The 23,238-nt window shown below is 37.0% G+C and overlaps 1 protein-coding gene across 1 annotated transcript; it reads left to right on the top strand.

The window, feature by feature from the left end:
* Positions 1-6,913: 6,913 nt before the first annotated feature.
* Positions 6,914-13,023, top strand: LOC127084353 (homeobox-leucine zipper protein ATHB-8). The gene is made up of 18 exons (XM_051024782.1): positions 6,914-7,537; positions 7,614-7,773; positions 8,389-8,474; positions 8,633-8,723; positions 9,206-9,301; positions 9,404-9,517; positions 9,619-9,702; positions 9,816-9,971; positions 10,065-10,139; positions 10,266-10,372; positions 10,455-10,650; positions 10,956-11,141; positions 11,251-11,331; positions 11,532-11,666; positions 11,785-12,110; positions 12,213-12,312; positions 12,471-12,620; positions 12,713-13,023. Exons 1-18 carry the CDS (start codon positions 7,320-7,322, stop codon positions 12,857-12,859), a joined length of 2,508 nt encoding a protein of 835 aa, XP_050880739.1. The 5' UTR covers positions 6,914-7,319; the 3' UTR covers positions 12,860-13,023.
* Positions 13,024-23,238: the final 10,215 nt, after the last annotated feature.

Here is a 23,238-nt window from a genome sequence, read left to right as displayed (position 1 = left end):
ACATAATAAGAACAAAAATCCTAAAAAACATTTTGCGTGGACTGTTGGTTTGATCTGAGACTATTGGACTTAGAATTTAGGCAACATTCCTTATGCAAAGGACTTGGCCAATGCCAACTTTCATGAAACCAAGTGCTTGTAAAGTGAACTTTCATATGATACAAAATTCAAGATCCATTTGAGTTCATCTGCAACATGATCATGGTGAAGCTGTTATTTTGAACCTGCAACTAATCCTATCTTTGAAGTCATCTGATACATGGGAAATTTTGAAAAAGATCATGGAGTTGCTAAGCTTGGATGTGGCTATCTTTATTTGATGCCTTGCTCTTCAACTTGCTATTTGTATATTGATTGTTGCTTGACTTTAAAGTCCAAGGTAAATTTGGGTTTCTATATGACATTCTTGTCTATTGGATTGCAGCCCATTGGTCAGATCTTTTCAACTCTCAACTTTTAAATTTATGCATAGGATTAGTCTCTTCATATCCTTCTCATTTCTTTAATTTCAAAATCTCTCCCTCCTTTTAAAATCTTCTTTGCTTGTGCTTGTTTTCTAAACTTAGACCATATTGCAAATTAGAAACTTTGGCCTTATGCCATTGCATTTTCAAATTTCTTTCCTTAAATAAACTTGTAAATGAACTTAATTATACTTGACTTAAAATTTTCAAAAAGAACTAACATTCATTCAAACCTTTTTAGGCCTTTTGTGCCTCTTTCAAACTTAAATTTTGTTAAAAGCAACTCACTCATTTTGAAATTGATACCATGACCTACGAGGTTTTGATCTCTCATTTTTATGTTGGTACGTAGGCACAAGTCCGAAGGTCTTGTCAAACACAAAAATATAATTAATGAAATATTTTCTCATCCCTCCACTTTATTTATTGCAAACATCATTTTGTACAAAAACACATACGCATACAAGAAAGGGCTCCCTAGGAGTACCTAGGACACTTTGGTTGCTAACACATTCCCTCTGTGTAACCAACCCCTTACCTGTAATCTTTAGCATTTTATTAGTTTTGATTTGAAAACTTCTTATCTTTTGGGTTTTGTTCGTACTTTTCCCTTTTCCCTTTGAAATAATAAAAGCGCGGTGGCGACTCTGGTTTAATTGACGTCTAGCTTATCCATAGCTTGATGGTCATGAATTTACCGCTACACCTAATTCTAAGCTCGAAGTGGTTAACTAGGGATTAACTCCTTATTTCTCTAGTGTATGGGAATTTGAAACAATGCTTGTACGTCACCAGTAGGATTTTATCTGAAAGCATACCATTAGCAATCATGGGTATTTCGTTTTCGTCATCCTCCCTTCAATTTTTGCTAAAACAACAATTTGACAAGTGAATGGGAGAAATATTTTGTTTTTTTATATATAAATGGAAAAGATAAGTGAATACGAAAGGATTCATTCAAAACATGCATGATAATTTCATTAATATTACCATTAAAGGAAAACAACAATACTTGAAAGCAGATAAGTACTTAACATGCAAAGAAAAATACAAATGAAATACTAGAAATAGCCAAATGGTTGCCAATGCAGAGGAAGCTTTCTCGTGCCTGGTTTATTACTGGGCTAGCCTTCTTCAGAGTAGTGGTAGTTCTGCTCATCGAGACCAATATGATAATCATCTTCAGACCTATTCTCGGCAATTTCTTCCACAATTTGGATTGATAGACCCGCATAGCTTGGTGAAAGAGTATTGTTGATTTGCAGGCCTCGAGGCGCAAATGAGAACATCTTGGAATCAAGCAGGGTTTGTACCTTGCTCTCGAGCACCTTATAATCTTCAGTTGAATGCCCCTGTACCCCAGCGTAGAAGTCACATCAGGCGTTGGCGTCAAATCCTGGTGGGTATAGAGGAATTACTAAATTCAGTTCCTTTGGTACTATCAGTCCTCTCTTGATCAAATATGGAAGTACTTGACTGTATTGCATTGGAAGTGGATCGATATGCCTCTCTGGATTTCTTGGACTTTGTTGAGCATGTTGACGTTGTCGATATGGAGCGTTCTGCCATTGGTATGGATGCTAGCGTGGAATATGTCGTTGATACTGAGAAGATCCTCGATTGGTGAGATGATACTGATTTTGTGGAGAGAATGGTGTCTGATACGGAACTTATGGAGTTTCCCAGACTGCATTAACTTCATCCTTCTATTCCTCTTAGTAACTGCCCATAGATTCATTCTCAATGTTCTAGATACTTGAGGTGCATTGGATTCTTCTGCTTTTAAGGCCACACTCGATGCGTTCTCCGATTGACACCAAATGAGCGAAGTCTGATGTTGCATTATTAATCATCCTTTCGAAGTAAGGGATTTACAAGGTATCCCTGAATAATTCCATCAATTCTTTCTCTAAGAGTGGTGGTTCAATGTGAGTTATTAACTCTCTCCATCTTTAGGCATACCCTCTGAAAGATTCATTGCTTTCCTGAGATAAAGCTCTTAACTGCATGCGATCGAGAGCCATATCCAAATTGTATTTGTACTGCTTCAAGAAGGCGTTGGCTAGGTCCGACCATGATTGGACATGGTTCCTTTATAACTTCATGTACCAACTCAATAATGCCCCAGTCAAACTATCCTGAAAAATAATGAATCATTAGCTTATCATTGTGAGCATAAGAGGTTTTTTTTGACAGAACATCACCAAATGGTGCTTTGGACAACTATCCCCTTTGTACTTCTCAAATTCTGGTACTTTGAATTTTACGGGTATAACCAGGCCAGATACTAAACACATGTTTAAAGCATTTAGTTCAACAATATCTCTCCCTTCTATGGCTTTAAGTCTTTTCTCTAGCACGCGACATCTTTCAGCAATCTCATCATCTTGTGGTCGTTCAATATTGATCACCAGGCTTGTCCCATGGGAATCTGGCGCAAAGAATGAAAAGTTATGATACTCAACAACATCATGATATGAGGAATACCCATCTTAAACAATATGACATCCTTGTACAACAGAGTTATCAATTGGGGTTCGCACAAGCTGAGGTTGGGTAGGATCATTTACTGGAGGTGGAATGATATTCTCAATGACTGTAGTCTGTTGAATGTTGTCTTCTCTCTTTGATAAAGTTATCATAGCCTCCACAAGTTGGTCTATTTGGTTTTTCATCGAGTCAACATCTCCTCTTAATGCAATATGACTTTGCTCCAATGGATCCATGGTCTTTCAAGAGTTGCTTCAAGTCCGATACGAGTGTCAAGGAATCAACTCCAGGTTATGGATAAAGGACTGATACGTGTTTTTTTTAGCAAATGACATGCATTTAATGCTGATGAAATGCGAATGCATGAAATTTTTGTATTTGTGTATGCAAAGAAAATATAATGCAAGTATAGTTAGGATCTGGGATGACACGAGTATTGCCAAAATAATCTATTTAGGTAGGCCCCTCTATTGCTGATAGTTATAAACTTTCTACCTATAAACCACTCACAAGGTTGGCTCTAAGGTTTTGGATAAGGTACCCAGAGTCATGGACGCTAACCGTATCAACGTCTTGCAACATGCTAGCTATTTTATGATGAGAGTGACGACATGTCTATTCTGGGTGGGGTTCTCATGCTAGGCACACAAAGAGTGGTCCTTGGAGTCTAAAACTACACAACCGTCAAGACAAAAACTGGCTCTAAGAGTGGTTCCTAGAGTCATGGACCCTTTATGAATCAAGTCATGCAACAGGCTAGTTGTTTTACAAAGAGATCTACGAAAAGGTCTACTCTAGGGGAAGACTTCATGCTAGGCTCACAAGGATAGGTCTTAAGAGACTAACACTACACAACTTCCAATTCTAAACCTAGGTGTTCCCTCTTCTTTTTCCAAAGCTCAGGTGTAGAGATTTACTCGTGATGTCATCCCAGATCTACAAACAAACAAGATGATAAAGCATATAATAAAAAAGAAAGCATAAAGCAAACAAATAAGCAAACAAGCATAAAGAAAACGATTAAACAAAGTCAATATTTATCGCAAAGTCAACTAAGTTAGGCTTGACTCTTTCTTGCTTGGAGAAATTGTCCCCAGCAGAGTCGCCAACTGTCACATCTTGAAAAATATGATCCCTCGCGATGGTCGCGGAAAAATAGTTTGAATAGAGTCGCCACAAAAATTTATTTATTCCAATGAAGGAATAGAAAAATATCGATAAGACCTTTAAAAATAGAATAATGGTCGTCGCAACCATATTTGGGTTCGGGAGTCGATTACGCAAGGGGAAGGTATTAGCACCCCTCACGTCTGTTGTACTCAACGAGAACGTTTTAGTTAAACTTTGTGATCGAATGTTAGCGTATGTTAATTGTTTTCTTCGAGTGAATAAAAGATTGAAATGATCATGCCCATTCATAAGGATCATTAAAGGAGAAATTTTTAATTTCCGTTGTGTTTTGGATCGCTATTCTCCTTTAGTTCATCACTAACATATTCATCATCTTCCATTTTCTTTTTGGAACTACAAATTAATCATGCAACTAAGTTACATTCTTTCAGGGGTTGGGTAAAATCAAATCCATCTCTAATAACAGTTGTTCTCTCATCCTCACTATCATCAAACCCTTAAACACCCTCATCATCAATTGTTTCCATATTTGTCATTTCATTAATGAACTTAGGTTTCCTCACTCTCAGTTTTATATCAGTCACATCATGTTCTAGACAAATGTAGCCATCAATTTGATTTGCACAAGCATATGCAGCTAAATCATATGCATCACCATCGTTTCTTATCTGGAAAAAATTGTTATCTAATTATGCTATTTTAGTCCAAGCCATAAAGCTTCCTTCTTTATGACTCCATCCCTTCACCTATTTTTTAAATTCAGAAATGGTTTATTTCTCAATGTACTGCCCATAAACTAAGGTTCGAACCCCACATTTATAGAATAATTCGTTCTCATTGTTCCTTACAAATTCACCTTCATAGTGAAAAACAACATTAAAGACTTGCATGTTTTGTGAAAAGGAATTTGCATATTCAACTTTACAACATTACAACATTACAATCACTACAACAAGAGAGTTCGAAAAGGCTAACCTGAGACATTGGAAAAGAAGATTTCAACCCGTCTTCTTAAGTAAAAGCTTCGATGAATCCTCCAATGGCGTTTTCCTTCAGTGTGCTTTGTCTTCGTGCTTCGTCCTTTAAAGCTTCGTTTTCCGACCTTGTCTTCGTCTCTCCCTCTCTCTCACACACACACACGCACACGCACACACACACACGCACGCACATACACATACACACACACGCACACACGCACACGCATGCACACACGCACACACACACACACGCACGCACACGCAGACACACACACACACACACACGCAGAAACACACACACACACACACACACACACACACACACACACACACGCATGCACACACGCGCACACACACACACACACACACACATGCACACACGCACACACACACACACACACGCACACGCACACGCAGACACACATACACACACACACACGCAGAAACACACACACACACACATACACACGCACACGCGCATACACAAACACACACACACGCATATGCACACACACACGAACACACATACACACACGCACACACAAGCACACGCGCTCGCGCGTGCGCGTGCGCGCGCGCGCGCGCACACACATACACACACACACACACACACACACACACACACATATATATATATATATATATATATATATATATATATATATATATATATATATATGCGCACACACACACGAACACGCATACGCGCGCACACACACATACACACACGCACACACAAGCACACGCGCGCGCGCGCGCGCACACACACACATATATATATATATATATATATATATATATATATATATATTTCAAGAACAAAAGTGAAAATAAACTAAATGTGTATTTGTTTCAAGTTAAAAAATAACATTCTTTGAGATTCTATTTCCATTATTATTATTATTTGGGATAATATTCTTATCCAAGTGTTTAACAAAAACTAAATTTTTTAAAAATATTATAATATTTATTTAATTTAAAAATGATAATAAAATAAAATAAATAAATATGAATAGTAGTGGAAATTGTAATTAGTTGAATTTTATTGACATGAGAATGTTGAAGTCTCACTCTTTAAATCTTAGAATAAAAATAGAAAAATCATATATAAATAAAATTCCCAAAAATAAAATATGTCTTGAAATAATTTTTAAAAAATTGAATATTGCATTTTATGATAATATTCCCTGAAATGTTTCTTACACAAGATAAAAAGAATTCCTAACTCCAAGTAACTATAAATTAATTTGATGATAATTTCCTAACCTCTTGTTTTCTCCACTAGCATGCGCATAATTAATCAGAGAAGACAACAAAAAATATACGGTCTCGTCTTGTCTGTATTGTTCACGTGATCATGACTGTCGCGTCATCATCAGTTTAAGGTATATTTTCCGACACATGTACTAAACCCATCCTATATACTCTTGTGTTGTTAAATTCACCGTAAAGAAGAAAAGAAATTACACATACACAACGTCGCCAGTTACTAGTACATACATCAATGCCTGTAAAATATCCTCACCAACAAGAAAAAACAGAGCTAGTTCTAGAGAGTGCACAATTTCGGCATAAATTAATTACAGTACAATGCAGCATGGGCAGAAAAAGTAGTACAAAAATTAGATTTGATATGAAAAAAGCAAAACAAGCCATGCACATTTTTCACAGTGCCAGTACTATACAGCAAAATTAGACAAAACGTTATCAAATTTTTAGCAGTTGAAAATTAAAATTTTAAAATGAATTACTAGTTGAATATGATAATTTAATTTGTCCACTATGAGTTTTTTAATGGCACGCGTCGTGAATTAATGTGAATGTGGGTCTCGAATTCTCTTTTTCCCATAGAGAGAGAGTTTTAGAAGGGTTGGAAAGTGGCAAAAGAAAGTAGTGCAAGAAAAGCAACATGTAGCAAGATGTTGGTATATTAGGGTTTTTTCCCAATCCCAATCTACCACGCACCAGTTTCTTTCTCTTCTTTATATTCTACACGCAAACATAGAAACAGAAAAAACTCCATTTATTTTCCATCATCATTCATTTCTCTGAAACCCTATAATGATCCATAACAACCAACAACAACAACTGTCACAGACAATCTCTGAACACCATCTCTTTTAAGTTTACACCATTACTCATCATCATCATTCTCTTTGTAGTTCTCTTTTTTACTTTTATCTCTCTTCTCTTACATGTGTAAATCTCTCTCAACAACCTCACTACCGAGCAGAATTCGTTCAGTTTCAAAGGTAGGATGATGGCGGTGACTTCAGGTTGTAAAGACGGAAGCAAAATAGCAATGGACAACGGTAAATACGTACGCTACACGCCGGAGCAAGTCGAAGCGCTTGAGCGACTCTACCATGAATGTCCCAAACCTACTTCGCTCCGTCGTCAACAGCTTATCAGAGAGTGTCCTATTCTTTCTCACATTGAGCCTAAACAGATCAAAGTCTGGTTCCAGAATCGAAGGTGTTTGTTGAGGATATACTGTTTGATGAAATGTGTTAATCAAAGTTTTGTTGGTTAATTGATTTTTGTTTTGCAGGTGTAGAGAGAAGCAGAGGAAAGAAGCTGGACGGTTGCAAGCGGTGAATAGAAAGTTGACGGCCATGAATAAGTTGCTTATGGAGGAAAATGATCGGTTGCAGAAACAAGTTTCACATCTTGTGTATGAGAATAGTGTTTTCAGACAACATACACCAAATGTAATTTTCTTAATATTCTTATCCTGTTCCATCAAACATATTTTACTATGTTCGGTTAGGTATTTTTCTAACTCCTTGAGTTGAGATCAAAAGTTCGGTAATTTTTTTAAAAACTTTTTTTAAGTTTGGGTATATTATGTCAGTTGAGTATGTTCAAGTGTCCTAAAATCATTTTCAAGGTTTTAAAGAACTGCGTCGTGTAAAAAGCTTTCGCGATTTCGATAGTTACATGTGTTGTAATAGTGTTTGCGAACTTGTTATTTATCATATAAACAGAAAATAACGGTATCGGTATAGTATCAGGACCTTCCGATACCGCCTTATCGTGACCGTTTTTTGTGTAAAGGCTTTAACGATTTCGATATGTACATGTGTTGTAACAATGATTGCGTTCGCCGTGGTGTGAATTACTCGCAATTTCTTCTTTATCATAAAATTGCAGAATAACAGTATTGGTATGGGTACCTTTCGATACGGTTTTGTGACAGTTTTAAAAAAATCCTTGATCTTTGTTATGGAGGATGGATCTTTAAGAAAAAGAAAATTTTTAGTTTAGATATATTGTTTCATTTCATATGATATGTGAGTTGAGATTCAATTGAATGTTTTGAGCAGGGAGCTATTGCCACGACAGATACAAGTTGTGAGTCAGTGGTAACAAGCGGTCAGCAGCATCCACCAAGGGATGCTAGTCCTGCTGGGTAAGTAAAAAACAAAACTTTGTATTTTGTTTGTACTATACTATACTATATATGATGTGGATAATATTGTTTTTTTTATATATGGCTTTGGATACTAGTGGAATGGAATATGGAATATTAGTACTGATGGTGGTTGTGTTGTTGTTTTCGATCTGCAGACTTTTGTCCATTGCAGAGGAGACTTTAGCAGAGTTTCTATCAAAGGCTACTGGAACTGCTGTTGAGTGGGTCCAAATGCCCGGTATGAAGGTTGGTTACTTACCCCTCTGTCTTTTAACTTTTCTCTCTCTTTTTTCACTTTAATGTCTTAATTCATTCCCTTTATTTGCATTAGATAATGTATAAAATTGTAGTATGTGATTCAAACCAGCTTCTTGACCACAGCATTTCAATTACATTTACTGTTGTTTTACCCTTTTTCACCGTGTAATATAATTTTTCATGTTCTAATATTTTCTATTTTTTAGCAAAACCTCATTTTTTTTAGACTTTTTAACAACATAACTAATTTAATTTATATGCACCAGTTGGATCCTTAATAAAGTTTGACTTTCATTATATTTATTAGCCTAGAAGTCATAGAAGTAATGGTTTTTGATTTGGCTGAAGGAAAAATATTTTAAACTTTACTGCGAATCAAAGTTATTCTCTTGTTTATTTTAATTTTTTTTATTAATTATGTGATGTGATAACAATGTTGATCTCTTGTTTTTCTGATGAATGTTTTGTAGCCTGGTCCGGATTCCATTGGAATCGTTGCAATTTCTCATGGTTCCCCTGGAGTGGCCGCACGTGCCTGCGGCCTTGTGGGTCTTGAACCTGCCAGGGTAATTAACTAACTCCTTCCTCTTTGTTACATTTATTTACTATTTTTAAGAACACCATAAATATTTATTGAGTAAACGCGAAATTTATGATGTACTGTACAGGTTGCTGAAATCCTCAAAGATAGGCTCGCGTGGTATCGCGATTGCCGAACCGTGGACGTTCTCAATGTTATGTCTACGGGAAATGGAGGAACCATTGAATTGCTCTATATGCAGGTACTATAATCTATAACTATAGTTAGTCCCAATAATGATTTAGTACTTATTTCAATTTTGCTAATTGACATTAATTTCAATATGCCATGTTTGTTATATAGTTGTATGCACCAACAACTTTAGCACCAGGGCGTGACTTCTGGTTGCTGCGCTACACATCACTTTTGGAGGATGGTAGTCTTGTTGTAAGTATCTTTATAAATGTACCTATATGGCATGGTTTCACCAACCCCAAATCCTTTTACATCAACTCTAACTCTGATTAATTTATGATTTTAACAATATTATCGATATTCAGGTGTGTGAAAGATCACTTAACAACATTCAAAATGGTCCTAGCATGCCTCCAGTGCCGCATTTTGTTAGAGCTGATGTGCTGCCAAGCGGGTATCTGATTAGGCCTTGTGAAGGAGGGGGATCCATTATTCATATTGTTGATCATATGCTTTTAGAGGTTTCTAAATATTCCTTTTAGTTTGACTTATTATTCGACAAAATTAGCCAAATTTGTGTAACTTTCAATTAACTCATGCTTCTTTGAATTCAGCCCTGGAGTGTACCTGAAGTTTTGCGCCCACTTTACGAGTCATCTATGCTGCTTGCCCAGAGAACAACTATGGCTGTAAGGCTATTGTTTCTTAATGACTTTCACTATCTCTGCACACATGAATTTCGATGCTTAAAGATTTAGAATTAAACACATGCTCGATGATTTAACTTGTTTTGTAACCCTGCAATTGTCATTCAGGCTTTACGTCATTTGAGGCAGATTTCTCAAGAAGTTTCTCAGCCAAGTGTGACGGGATGGGGAAGAAGGCCTGCAGCTCTACGCACGCTTGGTCAGAGATTGAGCAAGTTTGTGCCATTATTGTCCTTCATAATGACATTGTTACTTCACATATTCTATAGTTTATCTTTCTAACTTCCTTTTTCACAGGGGATTCAATGAAGCTGTGAACGGATTTACAGATGATGGATGGTCCATGTTAGAGAGTGATGGCATTGATGATGTCACCCTAATTGTGAATTCATCTCCTAGCAAGATGATGGGAATAAATAATGGTTATAATAACAGCGGATTCCCATCTGTCACCAGTTCTGTACTATGTGCCAAAGCTTCCATGTTGTTACAGGTATTACTCTTAATACTCATGCATGAATCTAGACTAATGCTCAATACCAGCTTGAAGTTCATTTCCCCTTCTATTGAGTATTGAGTACTACATACATAGCAGTATTAATTTCCTAGTGTGTTCGGAACTGCCAGCCAAATAGTTACTGATGTACGGCCGACCACGAGCTACTATTTTTAGCTTCATTATTTTCACGTCTAAAACAACATTGAAATGCGAGAAAGACAATTGGAACATAAATCCAAACATTGACTGCACATGTTTTGTTAGTTGTCTCATCTCGTGCTACTTTTTTGTCCTTGTAGAATGTCCCTCCGGCTATTCTTCTTAGGTTCTTGCGAGAACACAGATCAGAATGGGCAGATACAAGTATTGATGCTTACTCAGCTGCTGCCATTAAAGCTGGTCCTTGTAGCTTGCCAGGGACCAGACCAGGAAGTTTTGGTGGTCAGGTTATTCTTCCACTAGCTCACACAATTGAGCATGAAGAGGCAAGTTATTTGCTCTTAATTTCACAATCTTTTACATTCTAACTAAAATCAAACACATTTTTTGCCTTTCGCTCGTATATTAATTCATTTATGGTTTTCTGTCATACAGTTCATGGAGGTTATTAAGCTTGAAAACATGGGCTACTATAGGGACGATATGACAATGCCTGGTGATATTTTCCTTTTGCAAGTAAGTAGTACTGCACATCTGGGAAAATGCACATAGTTGTAGGAATATTTAGAGTAAGGAACTAGAATTTATTTATGAAGTATAACATGTTAATTTTGATATATCTTGAGTCGATAGATATATTATATAACACTTATTTTAGAAGGTTCTTTTGATCCTCATGTTCATAACTAACTGTTCTTCTGACTCGACTTTCTCAGCTTTGCAGTGGAGTGGATGAGCATGCAGTTGGCACAAGTGCAGAGCTTATTTTTGCTCCAATAGATGCATCTTTCTCTGATGATGCACCCATTTTGCCTTCTGGTTTTCGCATAATACCTCTTGATTCTGCCACGGCAAGTCTTCTTTAGCTTGACACATTATTTTTTTGTATTGTTTCTCAAATGTTTCCCCTTCTTGTAGCAGCCACGTTCTCAAATGTTTCTCCTGTAAATTTTTGTATATATAATGCAGGATGCTGCTAGTCCAAACCGTACACTCGATCTTGCTTCTGCACTTGAGGTCGGAACCACAGGAAACAAAGCAGGTGGTGACAATTCAGGTCATTCAGGGAGCACAAAATCTGTGATGACAATAGCATTCCAGTTTGCATTTGACGTCCACCTTCAAGATAATATAGCAGCTATGGCGCGACAGTATGTGCGCAGCATTGTCGCATCTGTTCAGAGGGTTTCATTAGCACTTTCTCCTTCGCGCTTTGGTTCTCAGAATGCATTTCACTCACCACCCGGAACTCCTGAGGCACAAACACTTACTCGATGGATCTGTAACAGCTATAGGTATTTGTATGTCTGTTAAATCCTTTTCATTATACATAGCTGCAATTCATGACGATCTTAAATCACATGGTAGTCAATGATATGTTAACATTATTTTCTCAGATTCTATCTAGGCGTAGAATTACTAAAGTCCGAAGGCAATGAATCCATACTCAAATCCCTTTGGCATCATTCAGATGCAGTTCTATGCTGCTCTCTAAAGGTAATTTTTTTAGTATATTGCTTCTGATAAGGATTTTGTTAGAGTTTCATACATACTACAAATAGTCATCACTACTAGATCAAACATTGTGCCTTTTTTCTTATATGATAACATAATATTTAAGAATTGAATTAACTTTATATATGCAATTTTTGCAGGCATTACCTGTTTTTACGTTTGCAAACCAAGCTGGACTTGACATGCTTGAAACCACCTTGGTTGCACTTCAAGACATCACACTGGAAAAGATCTTTGATGACAATGGAAAGAAAACTCTATGCACTGAATTCCCCCAGATAATGCAGCAGGTATATAATGCAAATTGAATAATTTGAGTGTGCCCCTTGATGTTAATGGGAAATGATTTTTCTTATAACTATGTTCATTATATTTGGTGCAGGGTTTCATGTGTATTCAAGGTGGTATTTGTTTATCTAGCATGGGGAGGCCAATAACATATGAGAGAGCAGTAGCATGGAAAGTGTTAAACGAAGAAGAATCAGCTCATTGCATATGTTTTATGTTTATCAATTGGTCATTTGTCTAGCAGATTAAAAGATTATCGTAGGATGTAGCTAGCACTAGAAGGAAAATAGATCAAAAAAATATTAGTACCTTTTAATCTTAATTTTGCTCAATGGAGAATCACTAAAATGCTCTATAACTATTTATGACCCCATTTCTTTTTGGTTATGGCTATGCTTTTTTAGATATTGGTGCATATCAGTGGTTGGAGAACACTTTTCATTAACTATCTTTCTTTTTAAATGTCATTTATTTTTCTTTAGTGTCCCCTAATAGAATTGATTGGACTCCCTCTGTCTACAAAGGGGTTTGGCAAAACGGTTTCGGTCCGTGGAACAGTTGTTTTCGCCCGCATTTTTTTATGGGGCATATCAAGGTTTTTGCCTTGTACTATTTAATGTACCCACTTTGCCTTGTCTTATTTTTTTGCGGGCACGGATTTTAGGTCTAAAAGATTGGCCGCACCTTTAAATATGTCTGTTCCGCTTCGATCCATTTTTTTACCGACTTTTGTACGACGGACCTATAGAAATAACTCCCGATAGTGTTGAAGGACAAGAGGCTCTCACTTTTCTTGCTACATGCTTACCACTTACGCCCAGTAGGCCAATAGCATTATAGTGAGACTGATAGATTTATGATTAGATAGATATCATTCTACAGTTTTGATTCTCTGATATTCTATTTTAAGAAAGCTTTGAATGGTTAAGGTTTGTTACAAACACACTCACTTTTGTGTATCCACAAATAGAACATGGCTTCATACTTTTATATAGACCCTTGCACAAGAAATTCTTATAAGTCTCTTACGTTGTTAAAAGTATTTTGAATAATTCAAGTGGTGTAATCGGTTAATATAAGAGTGTAATCGGTTACAAAAGAACAAAAGCACTTTTGAGTACTAGAAAAATGAAAATATCGAAGGTGTAACTGGTTAACATCTGAGGTTAACCGGTTACCACTGAAAGTAGTTTTAATTATAGTGTCAGATGTAACCGGTTAACCATTTGGTGTAACCGGTTACAGGTCTGAGTTTTCGTAATTTTCTGTTATGTAGTTACATGTTTTAGGTCTCATTCATTTTGTAACACTTTGTCATATCCCAAAATTTACCCTACCCCTCACAATGCTCATCTAATCTATACCCTAATTCATATGCATGCGTTCATATTCAATCATTTCACTTGCATTGACATTGTACAAGATAATAGGACAAACATCTTGGATTCGAGGTATAGTTGTGTGTACCTAGTGAAAGCTAGGGTTTTCAAGCATCTTGAGGTTGCTTAACCAAGCTAAATCCTAGTGTATTTACATCTTTGATCCTTGTGTGTGCATCTTGCTTTGAAGATTCGCTTGTATCTCCATGGCCAAGCTAAACCATAATTGGTTACATCCATCATCCTTTGTGTGTGCATCTTGCTTTGAAGATCCACTTGTATATCTATGGTCAAGCTAAACCCTAATCGTGACAACATTATTCATTGTGTGTGCATCTAATCCTAATTTCATCTGATTCACTATTATCCATTGTGTATGTTTCATTGGCTTGATCAAGCTACATTCAAGGCATACTTGTTCTTGGTCCATTATTAGGTTTTATTGGTTTGATCAAGGCTCATATCAAAGTCTCACATACTCATAGCATTGCTTGATGGTGTTCCTTGGTTCAATCTCATCTCACATCCACCACAAGATTCATTTGTGATTTGGTCATTTCTTCATTGCTAGCATGGCGTTGCTCATGATTAGTCCATAGTTTGTTCATGGTGCGTCCATTTGTTCATATGTTCAATCTCATTGTCCAAGTCCACTTCCATTTCCATTCATTTCATTTTCAATACCATGGTGGATTATCCATTTCAAGATCCATTCATTAGGTCATTCATTTCATCATACATTCAGTTTTGTTGGTTTCAAAGGGTTTTAGGTTTGATTGCATGTATCCTTGGATTTTCAATACTATTCATTCTCATCCCATTCATTTCAAATATTCAAGTCCATTTCATTTTATAAACAAGTGTCATTTACATTCATACATCACATCCAAATGTCCATATATAGAAAAATTACAAAATTTGACCACTTCTACAATAGGTGACTTTTGGTAATAAATTGACTTTTTGGTCAATCAGTTAATCAAAGTCAACTGACCCCCTTGACTATCCTAAAGTCTAACCAAATTACACTTATCCATTTTTCATCATCAAAATCCATGATCACTTGTTTTCATATTGCTTTCTTCAAGTATAAGCCATTTCCATCATAGGTCATGTTTACCATCCTATAAAACCAACCATACCATGTCACAATGCATCATCAATTTACAAGCAACCAAATGCAATTTCATACACAACCAAGCCAATGCATATCATGTTACATGTACATACATTTATTAAAACATGTAGTAAACACAACAATCATGTCCAAAACATTTCCATACATCTCAAGTCATACCATTAGCAATATTCCAAAACAACACATCAAGGCAAGTAACTCCTAACAATAGCATCTAGACATCAAGCACTTACAACAAAATATACAAGCTACAACCAGTCATACAACATAACAAAACAATGCAAATCAAGTAAAACCAACGCAACAATGCAAGCCTAGCATACCGAGCCAACAACATGCAACATAAAGCACACATCCAACAATGCATACACAAAACAAAGCAGCAATGCACAATATCATGTAGCAGTTCAAAAACACTATCCTGCAATGCAACTTAGAACCACTCTGCAAAACATCTGCAGCAACTCATGTCAATGGCTCCGTAACAACAACAGACTCCTCAGGGACAAGCTCCACAAAAATAATATCAAAACAATAGAAATCAAAATCAGAATCTCCAAAATTAGGGTCAGAATCATAATCATAATCAAAGGAGTCCGCAGTATACAAAGATTTGTGTGTAGTACACTCAATTATTGCCCTACCCAGTGCATGTATGGGCCATTGTTCCTAAAGATATTCCACCGATAATATTTCCTTATAATCCAAAACACAATCCCAATGTGTCATATGCTATCCATGTTGGTGTAAGCCCTAGAGGCCAATACTTTTGGTACTTGTATCGAATTATTTATTAATAATAAAAGGCTTTTTCTTTATTATGTTTGTTTAATAAAGTCCCTAGAATAGATAGTCCGTTTAATGTATCACGTGTGACTTAATCATGAGATCACATTAAACATAAGGACATTATTCTTAAAGTATACGTAGTCAAGCTTTATTGTGAAGTGGAATAACATTAAAGCATTAAGACTATTATGTATATAGACTGATGATCACATCTCATGGATCATGGATAAGGAGTTATCAAGTCTTAAACATAGGTATGAATATTAAGAGTAACATTTATACTGGATTGACCTGCTATGAGAATACTATATAAAATGTTATGCAAAGTGTCATAAGTTATTCTCATGGTGATAATGGTGTATACCACCCTTCGACCTGAAACCGCTATGGACCCTAGATGTAGAGTCGAGTGCCTTATTGCTGATCAAACATTGCCCGTAACTGGATGACCATAAAGACAGTTGATGGGTACTCCACGAAGCATGCTAAGGGACATGAGTGACCTAGATGGAATTTGCCCATCCTGCGTAACAGGATAAATGTCTATGGGCCCAATATTGAACTGGACAAGGATGATACGGTCTATGCCTTGTGTTCAATATAGACATAAGGGCAAAAGGGTAATTGTACAAATAAGTATTATCACAAAAGGATTTGTCAGATCACATGACATTTTCGTGTCTTGGGTAGCAGTGATGTGTTGCTAGATACCGCTCACTGTTTATTATGTTAAATACGTGATTTGATATAATTGCCAATGCCGCGAAAACCTATAGGGTCACACACAAAAGGACGGATTGATGAGAGATAGAGTAACTAAGGAATACAGTAATGTACGGTGCACTTAAGTGAATTGTAGAACATCGTAAGGTACGGTGTACTTAAGTAGAATACGAAATATGGTAAGGTATCACGCGCTTAAATGATATTGGCATATTATAAGATATGGGCCACATACACTTGAGTGAGCTTTTTAGCTTGCAGCCCACACAAGTGGTTCTATAAATAGAACCCTTGCGTAGAAGCATTTGTGCAGTTGCAATTTCGTTTCTCTCTCTCTCTCTCTCTCTTTCTCTCTCTCTCACACACACACACACACACACATACACACACACACTCAAAGCCTTCATTCGTAGTAGCTAGCACTGAGATTGAAGGAATCCGTTTGTGTGGACTGAGTAGAGGCGTTGTCATCGTCCAACGTTCGTGACCGCTCCGTAGATCTGCATCAAAGGTTACAATCGCCACAAGAGGTAACAATTCTGTCACTGATCATGCCCATTCGTGAGGATCACTAAAAGAGAAACTTTAAATTCCGCTTCATTTTGGATCGCCCTTCTCCTTCAGTGGTATCAGAGCCACTTATGAAACCATGCATCTGATAGCTGTTTATTTTCTGTATTTTCTGTATTAATACGATTAAAAGACAGAATGAATCAAAGAATAAACGAGTAATTAAATTTGGCATCATGTGTGTACGATTTGGATGATTGATGTTGACTATGCTTCGGAATCCGACATTAGTATGGTGAAGCAGCGATACATCGATCGTCCATAAGTTATGCAGTTGAGATCGATCAAGTTATATATATGATATAAGTAATCCTGATGCAAAATACGGTATATATGATATATTGTTTCTGTTTCATTCATTCAAACACTTAATGGTTGTTTTTCTTTGAGCGATCAATGGTCGTTTGCTTCTTGATACGACATTAGTATGGTGAAGCAATGACATGTTGATCAATCATACTGAATCAACAATCGAGATGTGTTTGACGGTCTGAAATTGGTGCATTAGGGTTAATGAAGGCACAAGGGGTGTGTTGTCAAAGAGTTATGCCATTAGGGTTGTGACTGCACAAGAGTTGTGCCTTAAAGTATCAAGTGTTGATGCAAAAAACGACGTCGATTTCAAATTAATTGTTCATTAAAACCACCGTCCGCTGACCGGGCAGCGGAACCCCCGTTCCCGCTGACCGGGCAGCGGACTCCCGGCTAACTCTGCGTAGTGTGATTGGCCGCCGAAATTTAATTTAATTTGGTTTTAATTAATTAAAAGAATTAAAATTAATAATAATAATAATGTGTTTATTATTATTGTCTTGTGGTGATCGGTCATGGCCTTAGTTTTCCTTTATTTTGTTTTGGGTTTTTAAAATATGACCTGCGTGTCGTGCCTCTCCTTTAATCTCTTAATGTAACTTCTTTTCTCATCTCACTCCCTCGTATGTAAAACGAGTTTCTTTTATGTAATGTAATGTTATGAAGAAAGAGAAGAATTCAATATCAAAGGAGGACAACCTTGAAGATCTTGCTTGGATAAGCTTAGATCGTTATTAGGTTAGCTTAGGTTCTCTCATTGGCTTGGGAGAACAATTGCGCTAGGGGCTATAACTGTTTCATTATGTATGTTGATGCATGTGAATGTATGTTGATGCATGTGAGAGACGATTTATATGATAAATAAGCCGATGAGATCAGAATAATTGCAAATTCCCTCAAATTAAATATTAAGTTTATGCTTTCCAAGTTTTAGCACTCATCAAGACTAGTACCGGATAATGTAGGTTTCGCCTACGCGAGTTGCATGTTCTATATTAGTAAGGTGAGATGGGATAATTGTAATATCCAATTGCTAAAACAATGGGTCAAACTTAACTAAACAAATTATAATAAGATTATATATGTTTAGAAGCAAGAGTTGGAAATGATCCATGTGATGGATTGGAATAAGGCGTTATTCACCCAACTAAAATATTCGAGAGTTGTATTAGATACAATTGGAAGGAGTTCCTACCTAAATAACCTAGTTTTGTGTAACCCGCCTACGCGGACTTAAAACAAAGTGAAATGTGGATCTCGGCCCACTAGAAAATCTTCCAACGGGATTTTCCGAATCAAATGGTGAGGGTCATTTGTTTTGAGTAAAATAGTGGGAGCATATTTAATTAAAGGCTTAATTAAATATGTTATTGATACTTATATTTTTATTATTTTCATGTAGATTACCATGACAACAAACACCTCTAACAACATTTTGCGATCAATCCTTGATAAGGAAAAATTGTCTGGGACAAATTTTCTGGATAGGCACCGAAATTTGAGGATTATCCTCAAACATGATAGAAAGATGTATGTCTTGGAGAAACCTGTTCCTGAAGAGGAACCTCCTAGTTCTGCACCTAAGGCAGAAAGAGATGCTTATAAGAAGCATGTCGATGATGCCAATGAAACTGCTTGTCTCATGCTAGCAACCATGAACTCAGAGTTGCAAAAGCAACATGAGAACATGGCAGCGTTCGATATGATCGAACACCTGAAGGTGCTCTATCAAGAGCAAGCAAGGCATGAAAGGTTTGAAATTTCAAAAGCCCTTTTTCAAGGCAAGTTAGCTGAGGGAGCCCCTGTAGGTCCCCATGTGCTCAAGATGATTGGGTATGTGGAAAACCTTGAGAGGTTGGGTTTTCCCCTCGGAAAGGAACTTGCGACTGATTTGATCTTGCAATCGTTGCCAGATAAATTCAGTCAATTTGTCCTAAATTTCAATATGAATGATATGGACAAATCTCTTCCTGAACTGCTAGCCATGTTAAGAACTGCTGAGCAGAATCTGAAGTCAAAAGGGAAGTCCATTATGATGATCGAAAATGGAAAGAGACAGAACAAAAGACCCACCAAGCAGGGTGATAAAGGGAAAGGAAAGGAAGTTGCCAAACCCAAACCCATTGTTGCTGCTTTGAAGCCTAGTGGAGGCATAGCAAAAGAAGGCACCTGCTTCCATTGCGGTAAGACCGGACACTAGAAGAGAAACTGCCCAAAGTACCTGGAAGATAAGAAGAATGGAGTAGAGACTTCAACTTCAGGTATTTTTGTTATTGGAATTAATTTATCTACTTCTGCATCATGGGTATTAGATACTGGATGCGGTTCTCACATTTGTACCAATGTGCAGGGGCTAAAAAGGAGTAGAGATTTGGCAAAAGGTGAAGTTGACCTATGAGTTGGCAATGGAGCAAAGGTTGCTGCTTTAGCCGTAGGAACTTATGTATTGACTTTACCTAATGGTTTAATAATTCAGTTAGAGAACTGTTATTATGTACCTGCAATTAGTAGGAACATTATTTCCGTTTCAAGTTTGGACAAGTTTGGTTTTTCATTTATAATAAAGAACAATTGTTGCTCAATTTATTTGAATGATATATTCTATGCTACTGCACAAATGAACAATGGACTATATGTCCTTGATCTTGAAATGCCTATTTATAACATTAATACTAAAAGGATGAAAACTAATGAGTTAAATCCAACTTACCTTTGGCATTGCCGATTAGGCCACATAAATGAGAAACGCATTTCCAAACTCCATAAAGATGGACTCTTGGACTCTTTTGATTATGAATCATATGAGACATGCATATCTTGTTTAATTGGAAAGATGACAAAGTCTCCATTCACAGGAAAAGGTGAAAGAGCTAATGATCTTTTGGCCCTCATACATACTGATGTATGTGGACCACTGAACATACCAGCCAGAGGAGGTTTTCAGTACTTCATCACATTTACTGATGATTTCAGCAGATATGGTTATGTGTATTTAATGAAACACAAATCAGAGTCCTTTGAAAAGTTCAAGGAATTCAAGAATGAAGTACAAAACCAACTAGGTAAGAATATTAAAACTCTTCGATCAGATCGAGGTGGTGAGTATTTAAGCCTAGAGTTTGATGACCATCTGAAAGAGTGTGGGATCCTATCCCAACTTACTCCTCCTGGAACACCCCAATGGAATGGTGTATCTGAGAGAAGAAATCGAACCCTATTAGACATGGTCCGATCCATGATGAGTCACGCCGATCTTCCAAACTCCTTTTGGGGACATGCATTATTGACAGCAGCTTACACACTTAACCGTGTTCCATCCAAAAAGGTTGAGAAGACACCATATGAGATATGAAGTGGTAAGAAACCACATATGTCTTACATGAAGATTTGGGGTTGCGAAGTTTATGTGAAACGACAAATTTCAACTAAGCTTGAGCTCAAATCTGACAAATGCTTATTTGTGGGGAATCCTAAAGAAACAAGAGGGTATTACTTCTACAATCCTTCTGAGGGCAAAGTGTTTGTCGCTCGAACTGGAGTTTTCCTAGAAAAGGATTTTATTTCCAAAGGAATCAGTGGGAAAAATAGAGCTTGAAGAAATTCAAGAATCACAAAGCATCAATACACCTATGGAGAAATTAGAGCAGGAAACATAAGTAGTTGTGGAAGAGCAACCTGCTCAAGTAGAACAAGACCAACATAGGTCAAGCAGGATACGTCACCAACCTGAGAGATATGGATATCTCATAACTGATCAAGGTGATATATTACTCATGGATAAAGATGAGCCTGTGACCTACCAAGAGGCCATAACTGGTCCCAAGTCTGAGAAGTGGCTAGAAGCCATGAAATCTGAAATGGATTCCATGTACACAAACCAAGTTTGGACCTTGGTAGAGCCTCCTGTAGGAGTTAACCCTATAGGATGCAAATGGGTCTTCAAAAAGAAGACTGACATGGATGGTAAGGTACATACCTATAAGGCAAGACTGGTTGCAAAAGGATATAAACAAATTCATGGGGTTGACTATGATGAAACCTTTTCACCAGTTGCAATGCTTAAATCTGTTCGAATTTTACTTGCTATCGCTGCATATCATGATTATGAAATATGGCAGATGGATGTCAAAACTGCTTTCCTTAATGGGAATCTTCTTGAGGATGTGTACATGACACAACCTGAAGGATTTGACATACCAGAAGAAGCCCAAAAGATATGTAAGTTACAAAGATCAATCTATGGATTGAAGCAAGCTTCCAGAAGCTAGAATCTTCATTTTGATGAAACAGTAAAACAATATGGATTCATCAAAAACGAAGATGAGCCTTGTGTCTACAAGAAGGTTAGTGGGAGCATGATCGTTTTCCTGGTATTATATGTAGATGACATATTACTCATTGGAAACGATGTCCCTACCCTGCAACAAGTAAAGTCTTGGTTGGGGAAATGCTTTTCTATGAAGGACCTAGGTGAAGCAGCCTATATATTAGGAATCAGAATCTATAGAGATAGATCACAAAAACTGCTTGGCCTAAGTCAGAGTACGTACATAGAAAAAGTGCTGAGACGCTTTAATATGCATGATTCTAAGAAAGGATTCATACCTATGCAACATGGCCCGTGTCTATCAAAAACACAATCCCCTTCAACTAAGGAATAAAGGGATCACATGAATAAGATTCCATATGCATCTGCAATAGGATCTATCATGTATGCCATGTTATGTACTCGACCAGATGTCTCGTATGCTTTAAGTGCAACGAGTAGGTACCAATCTGATCCTGGTGATACTCATTGGGTATCTGTCAAGAATATCCTTAAGTATTTGAGAAGGAATAAGGATTAATTCTTGATATATGGAGGTCAGGAAGAGCTGGCTGTAATTGGATACACCGATGCTAGCTTCCAGACATATAAGGATGACTTTAGATCGCAATCTGGTTATGTGTTTTGCTTAAACGGTGGCGCTGTGAGCTGGAAAAGTTCAAAGCAAGATACAGTTGCTGATTCTACAACCGAGGCCGAGTATATTGCTGCCTCAAGTGCAACAAAGGAAGCTGTTTGGATCAAAAAGTTCATTAGTGAACTTGGCATAGTTCCTAGCATTATGGATCCCATTGGTCTCTATTGTGATAACAATGGTGCTATTGCACAAGCTAAGGAGCCTAGATATCACCAACGATCCAAACACATACTTAGGCGTTATCACCTCATTCGAGAGATAATAGATAGAGGAGATGTGAAAATATGCAGAGTACCTACACTTGACAATATTGCTGACCCACTGACAAAGCCTCTTGCGCAGCAGAAGCATGATGGCCATACTAGATCTATGGGCATTAGGGGTATGCCTGATTGGCTCTAGTGCTAGTGGGAGATTGTTGGTGTAAGCCCTAGAGGCCAATAATTTTGGTACTTGTATCGAATTATTTATTAATAATAAAAGGCTTTTTATTTATTATGTTTGTTTAATAAAGTCCCTAGAATAGATAGTCCGTTTAATGTATCAAGTGTGACTTAATCATGAGATCACATTAAACATAAGGACACTATTCTTAAAGTATCTGTAGTCGAGCTTTATTGTGAAGTGGGATAACATTAAAGCATTAAGACTATTATGTATATAGACTGATGATCACATCTCATGGATCATGGATAAGGAGTTATCAAGTCTTAAACATAGGTATGAATATTAAGAGTAATATTTA

Source organism: Lathyrus oleraceus, chromosome 5, assembly GCF_024323335.1.
Source record: "Lathyrus oleraceus cultivar Zhongwan6 chromosome 5, CAAS_Psat_ZW6_1.0, whole genome shotgun sequence".
In the NCBI taxonomy this organism is placed as follows: Eukaryota; Viridiplantae; Streptophyta; class Magnoliopsida; order Fabales; family Fabaceae; genus Lathyrus; species Lathyrus oleraceus.
Note: the sequence above shows the minus strand (reverse complement) of the source record. Positions and strands in the feature narration are given on the sequence as shown.